This window comes from Octopus sinensis, linkage group LG4 (assembly GCF_006345805.1).
Source record: "Octopus sinensis linkage group LG4, ASM634580v1, whole genome shotgun sequence".
Classification (NCBI taxonomy): domain Eukaryota; kingdom Metazoa; phylum Mollusca; class Cephalopoda; order Octopoda; family Octopodidae; genus Octopus; species Octopus sinensis.
The window spans coordinates 89,137,470-89,149,846 of record NC_043000.1 but is presented as its reverse complement, the minus strand read 5'-3'; the positions used below and the strand labels follow the sequence as shown (position 1 = coordinate 89,149,846).

The window sequence follows — 12,377 nt, the reverse complement described above, 5'->3', positions numbered from 1 at the left end:
TATATATATATATATATGTATATATATATATATACATATATATATATGTATATATATATATACATATATATATATGTATAATATATACATATATATATATATATACATATATATATATATATATATATATATATATGTATTTAATAGAGTAATCTGAACACTAAAGTGCTAAATATAAACTGGGAAACTGAATTTGTTGCTTTTATGTCTGTTTCTTCATGCTAGCATGGGTTAGATGAATATATATATTATTGAATCACTTTTATACAGCTGTCCATCCTCTTGCTAATTCTTACCTGTTTTCGAAGGGATTGTTCATTTGACATGTCTATGAAGGCACTGAATGAGCAGACAAGATGTTGACAAGAGAAATGACAACAACACAAATATTTGCAAGATTTGTAGAACATAAGTGTAAACAAATAAGGTATCACACACAGCCATCAGTTAGGTGCCCTCCCTGTGTTCAGGGATACACTTGCCAAGACCCTCCACTTCCTTCTGTGTTATGCTACATGCAAACAATCAGCCAGGCTCTTGTTTTCAGCTCGGTCTTTGATTTCAATCCACAAATGCCCTCTCACCGTTTCCTCAACTAGTCTCAGAAGTATTATACAAAGGTTATGGACACTGCCCTTTATACTCTGATTAAACCATAAAATAAAAACAAAAATAAACTTAGTATCAATTAGACATGTACTCTTTTATAATTAGTTATGTATTATATGTATTCTCTTGTGGAGGTGCAATGGCCCAGTGGTTAGGGCAGCAGACTCATGGTCGTAGGATCGCGGTTTCGATTCCTAGACCAGGCATTGTGAGTGTTTATTGAGTATAAACACTTAAAGCTCCATGAGGCTCTGACAGGGTGTGGTGGTGAACCCTGCTGTACTCTTTCACCACAACTTTCTTGCACTTTTTCTTCTTGTTTCTGTTGTACCTGTATTTCAAAGGGCCAGACTTGTCACACTCTGTGTCATGCTGAATCTCCCCCAAGTAGTACGTTAATGGTACATGAGTCTGTGGAGTGCACAGCCACTTGCACGTTAATAAATGAGCTGCGACGTCACTGGTGCCAAGCTGTATAGGCCTTTCCCTAGGATAACATCAGTGGCGTGGAGACGGGAGGCCAGTATGCATGGGCGACTGGTCTTCTATAAACAACCTTGCCCAGACTTGTGCCTTGGAGGGTAACTTTCTAGGTGCAATCCCATGGTCATTCATGACCAAAGGGGGTCACAACAATATGCAATCTCTTACACTTCTAGATGCAAAGTAATAAAGGTTAGTTATTCATTATATGTCCTCCATCTCCCACTAGATCATCCTACCAGGGCTTTACTCCAATTCAATGCAGCAGCTGTGGGTTGGAAGAGGCCTTGTTGCAGGCCCTGCACCAGATGGCTGGACATGATTGAGGAAGATCTCCAGAGGGTTGACATCACCTTGAAAGATGCAGAAAAGCTGGTGCGGGATCACCAGCGATGGAGAGCACTGCTGGACCTGGTTGGTTCTACGCATGATGACATCTCTGGGACCACTAACCTGGGATGAACCCAACCACATCAAGCAAGAGCATGAAGCCAAGTGTCTATATTACACTACACAATAACATCATCACCATTGTTTTAATGACCACTTTTCCAGGCTTGTATGAGTCAAAGAGAATTCACTGAAGCAGATTTTTGATGGTTGATGTCCTACCTGTTGCCAATCCTCATCTGTTTCCAAGCAAGATAATTTCCATCATATGACCACATATTTTCACAGAAATTAAATGACAGTGACATTTATTTATAGCTATTACACAATGTCGAAATAAGGAGGCACACAACACATACACACACAACAAAGTATTTCTTTCAGTTTTCATGTATCAAATCTACTCATAATGCTTTGGTCAACATGAAGCTATAATAGAAACAATGGTCCAAGGTACCACACAGTGGGACTTGACTCAGAACCATGTGGTTGGGAAAAGTAACATCATTACAAAGGGGGAGAGACAGAGACAGTGTGTGTGTATATAATTCCCTTAAAACTGTTCTCAGTGGAGCATTGTACCAGGAGCTGTATACACAACTAATTATACACTGTCAACTAACACTGGCTGCAAATATAACAAAATTATAATGTAAACACCATTTCGTTTAATAAGATGAAAGATGAGCATTTTTGTCTCACTACAAACAAATATTTCTAACATATCTTACTTAGAATCAGGTGTCACATTTAGAATCTAAAGGCACTTAACAGCACCAGAAGCTATATATTATTCATTTCTGGAAAATAGAATTATATTATTCCTCCTTATGAACACCTTACATCTAAGTCTTCCAGATTTTCTGTAATCTCTTATCAATTATAATAATATGTCATTAAAATCAAGAAACATTAACCATATGATATAAATGAAACACCAGCATATAATCTCTAATCTCTAGTTTGTTATTGAATCTCTGTAATATCTTTCCATTTTATTGTCAGTAAACATTGCCTCTTCTCCTTTTGTTATAAGCTATTTGCCTTTGTATAAAATCCACCATACTTTTTACCTTTTATCAAGTACGCTAGCACTCACACCATCTAATTATAAGCATTTCGTTCATTCATTTTCTAGAATCCAAAAGCACACATTTCTTGGATTATTTTTCTGTCTATTCAACCAAAATGTATTTCATCTATACATTAACTGTTCCACCCATATGAAAACATCTTAACTATTCAGTCAAGGATTATATCAAAGAGCCATAACATCTGTCTCTAATTTTTGAATAAACTGGAAACCAAATTGTGAAATCCTAAAATAATTAGTACAAAAACTTAGGGACCACAAATATTCACTTGGAAACTCAGTACTAACACACAACTTTTAGTACATTTAAAAGTGATTGATTCAGTATCTTTTATCTTTTAGTTGTTTCAGTCATTAGAATACGGCCATGTTGGGCCTTCAAGGATTTTTAGTCAAATCAATCTGCCCCACTACTTTTTTTTTTAAAACCTGGTATTTGTTCTATTGGTCTATTTTGCCAAACCGCAAGGTAAGGAGAACATAAACACACCAGCACAGATTGTCAAGTGGTGGTGGCGAACAAACACAGACACACACACACACATACACACACATATATATAAATATACAATAGGCTTCTTTCAGTTTCCATCTACCAAATCCACTCATTAGGCTCCGGTCGGCCCAAAACTATAGTAGAAGACACTTTCCCAAGGTGCCACGCAGTGGAACTGAACCTGGCAAGCTTCTTACCACACAACCATGCCTGCACCTATGTTTACTATTTGCGATCATCACTGTACAACTGACTCATGTGACAAAGACCAAAGCAATGCGTATGCTAGTATAATAGAATTAAATCCATTTATATATGCCAGCACCGCCTTGACTGGCTTCCGTGCTGGTGGCACGTAAAAAGCACCATCTGAACGTGGTCGACGCCAGCACCGCCCTGACTGGCTTCCGATCGTGGCCGTTGCCAGCCTCACCTGTGCCGGTGGCACATAAAAAGCACCCACTACACTCATGGAGTGGTTGGTGTTAGGAAAGGCATATTGCTGTAGAAACACTGCCAGATCAGACTGGAGCCTGATGCAGCCTTCTGGCTTCCCAGATCCCCGGTTGAACCGTCCAACCCATGCTAGCATGGAAAACGGACATTAAACGATGATGATGATGATATATACATTACATTCATAACTTCAGACATGTTTAACATTAAATGGTCATTGTAGAAGATTACAAACGCATCCTTGTCTTAGTAAATAAACAGATGCACACACATTCAGTGGGGCACAATATTATGTAAGAGTGAGTTTCGAATTACCTTAGTGGTATTTACACAATGGTCTAGCATACAATGATTTCATACATAAACTTAAAATATCTTAAGGGCTTTCTTCTATCTAACTATCTTAAGATATCAAATTTGCACCTGGGCTTGTGATGAAGTTACTAAATATACACAAGTGTGTAATAAACTCTGTGTAGGTGTATTACTTTTTACTTTATAAATAAAGGTATTGAACAGTAAGTACATCAGCTCTTCTGTGTGCAGAGGAACTGAAGATGGATTTATGATGTGAATATCTTTCTTAAGGCTTTTAGTAGTGTAAATAAAACTAAATAGTTATAATTGGTAATCAAATCCATATTGCAGATTGCTTTCATAAGAAAAATACTTGAAATATTATAGTCCTCGTCATGATGTGTGTGTGTGTGTGTGCGTATGTACATATACATATATGTATGTATACATATGTGCATGTGTGTTTATGTATGTATGAATGCATGCATGTGTGTATGTGTGTATGTACATATGTATATATGTATGTATACATGTGTGCATGTGTGTTTGTGTATGAATGTATGTATGTATGATTGCATGCATGCATCTGTGTGTTTGTGTGTGTGTGTGTGTGTACGTATGAATGCATGATAAAAACTTCTACTAGGGCTAAAAGTGTAATGGTAGAAATAACAGATGGTTACGTGCAGATACTGCTGATGTCCCCAGAGTGATGCAAAACCAAATTTGTAACAGTTTTAGGAGCAGAGAGTAATGAAGAAAGCATCAGTTCACAAAAGTATTTAGAGGGCAAAACCACTGTACATCCAACCATCCATAGCAACAGATTAATACCATTAATAAATTGACTGGCATTATCAGCAAAAGCATAATTAAATATAAGAATGCTGAATTCTTTATTTCATCTATTCAGTCGGGCGACTTGATCAAACCAATACAACTCTTCCACACAAGATGTCATGACATTTCTTAGCAATCTTTATATCCTCAACTTGGTATCCTGTATCTTCCACAAGTTGATTGGTATACCCTCTTCTTATTTCTTTATTGCCCATAAGGGGATAAACATGGAAGGAACAAACAAAGACAGACAAAAAGATTAAGTCAATTACATCGACCCCAGTGCGTAACTGGTACTTAATTTATTGACCATGAAAGGATGAAAGGCAAAGTCGACCTTGGCGGAATTTGAACTCAGAACGTAACAGCAGACGGAATACCACTAAGCATTTCGCCTGGCATGCTAACGTTTCTGCCAGCTTGCCAGCTCGGGGTGCTAATGTTCCGGCCAGTAGACCAAGACCCTCTTCTTGGTCTACTGACACGTGTATATTCATGTGTGGGATTCCAGAGAAGATCACCAGATATTTTATCCTGGATTCTACAGTATGAGCTGCATAATGAGTTTTTTCTTTGATCATCAAGATGGGGAGGCTGGTATGCATGGGCGACTGCTGGCCTTCCATAAACAACCTTGCCCAGACTTGTGCCTCGGAGGGTAACTTTCTTGGTGCAATCTGATGGTCATTCATGACCGGAGGGGGTCTCCTCAGTCTTAAAATAAAAGTAACGCACTAGATAACATAGTTCAAATTATACCAATCCTGAAGAAAAGTGGATTCATGGAATAGTGAACAAGAGTTATCAAGGGAATTTTTACATTATCCCTCGACTTGCTAAAGACAACAGCCAAATATCCATCAAATCACACCTTAACTCTCTTAAAATAAGAGGGACATCTCAGACAATATAGTTCCAGATATTTCATGTCTGGAGATAAGTAAAAAAGAAAAAGAAGACTGACATTTACATAAAAACATTAGGCAATTATTTTAGATGTTAACGATGCAAGTGGCATTTGATTAGCTTGAAATAAAATGTTTGTTTTATGGTTTACTCACTTCTCTCCCATTTCAGTTTTCACTTTCTCCACAAATTGCATTCTCTCCTTTTTTAAATATTCTCGAATGGCACTTAAAAATATACCATAGTTGCCTTCATCATCCTGTAAGAGAACAACAGTAATTTCATTTGTGATTATTCATCTCCTCCTTCTCCTCCTCCCCACCGCTGCTACCGATACTACCACCACTACCAACCACTGCCACCACCTCTACTCCCACAACTACCAACACCACCACCACTACCACCACCACATTCATCATCACATGGTAGAAAACACATACATAAATGTCTTGCAGATGGGTTGAACCTGAAATTTACAGAGTTGCATAACAAGCTTCTTAACCCCACAGCCAACATAAATGTATCAAGAAATGTCGAATCAGATATTTCATTAAATCAACTTACTAGGTGCAGGTGTGGTTGCTTCCAAATCACATGATTATGGGTTCAGTCCCACTGTGTGGAACCTTAGGAAAATGTCTTCTATGATTCCCCCAAGTCAACCAAAGACTTGTAAGTGGATTTAGGAGACAGAAACTGAAAGACACCGGTAAAAGAGGTGATAAAACATCTTGGACATCCACTGCATCTTTCTCCATTCCTAGTTGTCTTGATCGGGTCTTACTACAACATTGAAGATTGGTTAAGAGTGGAGATGATGGTGTACAACTCTTCTTCACTTCAAACAAAATCACAGTGAAAGTCATCAGTCATCCCGAAGGCTGAGTACTTGTAGATGGTACTCACTGCTCTGACAGATGAACATATACAGTAATTACCCAGCTAACAAGGGGCTAAACATAGAGAACATAACGGCAGACGAAATACCTATTTCTTTACTACCCACAAGGGGCTAAACACAGAGGGACAAACAAGGACAGACAAATGGATTAAGTCAATTACATCGACCCCAGTGCATAACTGGTACTTAATTTATCGACCCCAAAAGAATGAAAGGCAAAGTCGACCTCGGTGGAATTTGAACTCAGAATGTAACGGCAGACGAAATACCGCTAAGCATTTCACCTGGTGTGCTAACGCTTCTGCCAGCTTGCCCAGTACTCATAACCACTTAGCCGCAGCATTCAATTCATTGATAAGTGAGCCAGAATCAACACCAAACTGGATGCTGGAAGGGCAAACCACACTGATTCCCAAAAACAAAGACGCAGTACACCGACAAAATTACAGACCAATAACATGCCAATCAATATGAGGACCTACCTTACACCCATAAGAAGAGGGATTTTCCAGGGAGACTCACTGTCACCCCTGCTTTCCTGCTGGTTCAAACTGATAAAGAAATAATAGCTAATCACTGAGACAATAATCAAGGATTGGCGAAAAAACACCTACTTACTGATAGACATTGCAGTCCCTTCTGATAAAAAATATTGTCAAAAAAGAAGTGGAGAAAATGTCGAAGTACAGAACTCGAAATTGAAGTATTCAAAATGTGGGGCATGAAGGTAAAAACAATAGTTAGAACATTGGGCATGATAAAAAGTTATATGAACAAAAATGTAGAAGCTATATCTGGATCCTCAACTTTATACACTACCCCAAATATAATCCTGCTCAGAACAGCCCACATCCTACACAAGACACTATCAATCCAATAATACAACCTAAACAAAACAACCCTCAAATATGAGACATATCCTATACAATATTTACCTAGTGAAATAAACCCCTACCAGTAAGCCAAACAACCAAAGCATTACACACTCAACACACAATACAAGCAGTAATACAACAAAAGACAGAACTACACCTCAAGGTACTGGGAAAAGTTTGCACACTCCCAAAGGCAGAAAAGAACACACAATGCTGCACCCCCCCCCCAGCAACATGGAGGTGTAGAAGGGGATGCAATAGAAATTTGCCTCAATCTGCCAAATATTGAACTGTTATATAATGATAATAATAATCCTGAAATTTTGGAGGAGGTGTTAAGTTGATTACACTGACTCCAGTTTTTTTAACTGATACTTTTCTAGCCCATTACTTCTTTTTCCCATTATCTCTTTATCTCTCTTTCACTCACCTTATACTTATTACCTCCCTTTGCTCCCTTCCAAATGCCTGTACCATTCATAGAAACGTTAGCATGCCGGGCGAAATTCGTAGCCGTATTTCGTCTGTCGTTACGTTCCGAGTTCAAATTCCGCCGAGGTCGACTTTGCCTTTCATCCTTTCGGGGTCGATAAATTAAGTACCAGTTACGCACTGGGGTCGATGTAGTCGACTTAATCCCTTTGTCTGTCCTTGTTTGTCCCCTCTGTGTTTGGCCCCTTGTGGGTAGTAAAGAAATATATCATTGTCCTGCCTTGTTTTTCATTAGAGTGCTCTGACTCTGATGGGGATAGCATTAGTTCTTTCAGGTTGTTCAATCTTTCTCAACTGATCAATGGACTTACTGAGTAAACCGATCAATGAATGAACCTACACAGACTATTATTTAAACTTTGTCTTATGTGTGTGTGTGTGTGTGTGTATACATACACACACATGTGTATGTATATATATATATATATATATATATATATACACACACACACACATGCATATGTATTGGGTTTGGGCACAGTGTCTGTGGACCCAACTGGAAGTGCAGAGAATTGACCAAACAAAAGTTGTGGTAGAAGACATGGGTCCAAGGTGTTCCTCACTCAATACAACTGATCCTAAAACTATGGACAGATGTAAAATTCTCAGCCACATAGTTACTATAACTCTTAAGCTACTACTAAAACTCTGTAGATTAACAATTATTACATACTTCATTAATTCCTTTTCTTAAAAGTAATAATCATAATTTCGTTTTTGGATTTGGTTTGCAAGATTCTTTATATGAGTTTGTGTGTTGAAGCACATTCTGTTGTGTCTGGGGAGAGTCATTTTCTTTTTGTGCCTTATAATGTAACACACTCACCAGTAAAATTTCCACTTATTTCACTGGTAAAATTTCCACTTATTTCTTATTTTTATTTTCCTAAAATTTTTGTTGCATCTTGCAACATTTTCAAGAGTCAAGACTATTGAAAAGGTTGCAAGATGCAAGGAATATTTTAGGAAAATAAAAATAAGAAATAAGCGAAAATTTTACTGGTGAGTGTGTTACATTCATTATAAGGCACAAAAAGAAAATGACTCTCCCCAGACACAACAGAATAATCATAATTTTCTCCCATAATTCAATATGAAGTAAAATTTAATTTTCTCCTCTCATGATTAGAAATATTGGCAATAAAAAAATATATATTTTGTTTGAATCCAAGAAATGAAAATAGAAATGAAATTGTCGCTATTTTATATTTTTTTTTTTGCACATGTGCATTGTTTGTTTTTGATTTTGTCAACTACACAGTATAGTAGGGTCAGGTGTGCACCATCTGTGAGAAAAACAGCACTATGATGCAATTCACTTCACCAGAAATTTGGAAACGACATGCTGTACTGCTTGGCATTTATGCAGGAGACTCCAATATGAACATTTCAGAGTATTTGGGTGTCAATCTGAGGAGAGTACAGAGGATTTGGGATAAGTCTAATGGTGATTATGAAGGTACAGCAGCTCAGAAAACTCATTCTGATCATTCTGATAAAAACAGAACTCCTGAATTTTTTGGTGAGATCCAGGCCATGATTGACAATGATCCCTCCAAGTCAAGCAGGTCCATCGCCAAGGGCATGAGAGTCTGAGTTTCTTATCAGGCAGGCAGTTCATAAAGACATTTGGTATTCCTCAAACAAGGTGAAGAAGGACCAAATTTTATCCTAAGCCATCAAAGACAAGAGGAAAGACTGCATTATGAAGCTTCTGAACTCAAGCATCCCCCTCCAACTGATCATGCTTTGGTTTTAAACAGACAGGAAAATTTCTGCCAGGATCAAATGGTGAGCACACAGAACAACTGTTGGATTGCCGTGTTCTCAAAACATGTACCAATAGTGATAAAAATCAAACATCCAGTCAACATCATGGTGTTTGGAGTGATCACTAGTGACAGCGACGTTATGCTTCCATTCCAACATTCTCATACTCAATACGGAGGCCCACATCAAGTGCCTGGATGGGGAAGTGCTGCCCTGGGTGAAGAGGGTGGCTGCTAGTAGACCCTGTATCTAGCAACAGGACTTTGCACCATACCACACAAGCAGGAGAACCCAGTCATGGCTGTCACACAATTTCTGCAACCACATCACCCTTAACATCTGGCCGACTAACTCCCAAAACTGCAACCCCTTATTATGTGTGGGGCACAGTTGAGCAAGAGACCAACAAAACTTCTTGTAACACCAAAGATGAACTGAAGGCAAGGATTATGGCAGCATTCTCCAACTTAAACAAGGAAACTATCCAGAAGAGTTGCAGGAGATTCCGAAGTCGTCTGAAGATTGTGGTTGAGGACAATGGCAATTTTATTGAATAAATTTACTCTTTAGATTTTCAAGATATTTTTATGTAATTTTGGTAAATGTCAGTGTTATTTTCATTTTTGCATAATTTAGATGGTAATTTATTCACCATATCTTGTGTATATCATCATCATCATCATCGTTTAGCGTCCGTTTTCCATGCTAGCATGGGTTGGACGGTTCTACTGGGGTCTGTGAAGCCAGAAGGCTTCATCAGGCCCAGTCAAATCTGGCAGTATTTCTACGGCTGGATGCCCTTCCTAACGCCAACCACTCCGTGAGTGTAGTGGGTGCTCTTTACGTGCCACCCGCACAGGTGCCAGACAGAGCTGGCAAACGGCCACGAACGGATGGTGCTTTTTATGTGCCACCAGCACGAGGGCCAGGCGAGGCTGGCAACGGACACGAACGGATGGTGCTTTTTACGTGCCACCGGCACGAGGCCAGTCGGGGCGGCGCTGGCAACGGTCGCGAAACGGAAGGTTCTCTTACATGCCACCGGCACTGGTAACACATCTGCAATTTCCATTGATCGATTTCGATTCTGATCCTCACTTGCCTCAACAGGTCTTCACAAGTAGAGTTTCGACATATATATATATATATATATATATATATGGAAAAAAAGCCAAGATAGAAAGTGCTAAAATAATTTTATAAAAAACATTTCAGTACTGGTTTCAGTCATTGAGACTTTTTCAACTGTAACAATTAAACAATTAAATTTAGAAAAATTAAAAGAGAAGTGTTTTTAAAAGAATATTTGTATAGTGTTCAAATACAAGTAGCAGTTTTCCTTGATTCTGCCTGTCTCTGTCTCTCTTGTGGGTTGGATGTAGTTGTGAATCCTTGGTAGGGAAGAAGGAAAAGAAGGAGGGGAGGAGGAGAAGAAGAATGTGGGAGTGCCATGACTGTAGTATGTTGAATGGTCAGCCACTGGGCTGCCTGAAAATGACCTATAGTGGATGGTAGCAGTCACTGTTCAATTCATGAAAATATTTCTTTTGAATGTTTTGTTTATAGAATTTGTGTAGGTGTTATTCTAAACAGCATTAGCTATAAAGTTAGGAAGGAGAAGGAAGGAGATGAAGAAGAATCCATTTTGAAAAAAGAGCAATCAAGAAGATATGCAAATCATGCTGTTGTAGAATGAAATTATCACTGATTGGTGTTGACCTGTGTTTATAAGGTTAAAGAGAAATTCTAAAATTATGATTCCAACATTTGTAAGACTTAATCAGTTTGAGTGACAAAAGGTATGAAAATGTAAACATAATGTTTTTGTGACATATATGTTTATTAAATAAAAGTACTTATAATGTCAAACCCCTGAAGCCATTAGCAAATTTTTATGAAGAGCAATAAGTGTAGTGAGAGACAGGAAGAGAAAGAAAGACAGGAAGAAACTACAAAAGTAAAAATGTAAGGGTAAAGACCGCCTTCGGTCATGAGTGACCATGGGTTTGCACCTAGAGAGTTACCCTCTGAGGCACAAGTCTGGGCAAGGTTGTTTTTATGGAAGACCAGTAGTCGCCCATGCATACCGGCCTCCCCTCTCCACGCCACCAGTCTTATCCAAGGGAAAGACAAAGGTCGATACAGCTTGGCACCAGTGACGTCGCAACTCATTTCTACAGCTGAGTGAACTGGAGCAACGTGAAATAAAGTGCTTTGCTCAAGAACACAACACGCAGCCTGGTCCGGGATTCGAACTCACAACCTCACGATCGTAAGCTTGACGCTCTAATCACTGAGCCATGCGCCTCCAAAATGTAAGGGAGAGATAATAGGGGAGAAAGAAGACAGACAGACAGCATTCAGGTGAGAAAATAGTCTTCCTCTTTGCTATTGTTTTGCTCTCTGATATTGTGTATGGTTCTCTGCACCACCTTTTTTTTTTAACTGCTTGTGTTTCTTACTCATCAGTCACTGCAAATTTTCATGAGAAGCTGTAAGTTTTGAGAGGGTAAGTGGGGGAGGGAAGTGAGAGAGAGAGAGAGAGAAATACATAGTGATATTTATGCCATCATTTATAATAGGTCAATGTGAAAAATAAAGTAAAGGAAAGAGAGCATTTGCTAAATGAAAAAATGAGGAATGAGAAGAAAAATAAAGCATAAACAGTCTGAAGGGCTGCATTGGTGGGGGATTAAATGATTCATCATCATCATCATTTAGCGTCCGCTTTCCATGCTAGCATGGGTTGGATGGTTCAACTGGGGTCTG

The 12,377-nt window shown here is 38.6% G+C and overlaps 1 protein-coding gene across 1 annotated transcript in view; it reads right to left on the bottom strand.

Annotated features, from left to right (window-relative positions):
* The window catches only part of LOC115210525 (translin-associated factor X-interacting protein 1-like), a 175,237-nt gene that overhangs the window by 13,105 nt on the left and 149,755 nt on the right, over positions 1–12,377 (bottom strand). The window contains exon 14 of the mRNA XM_036502239.1: positions 5,726–5,829. Coding sequence (XP_036358132.1) covers positions 5,726–5,829 — 104 coding nt within the window. The remainder of the gene's footprint in view (positions 1–5,725; positions 5,830–12,377) is intronic.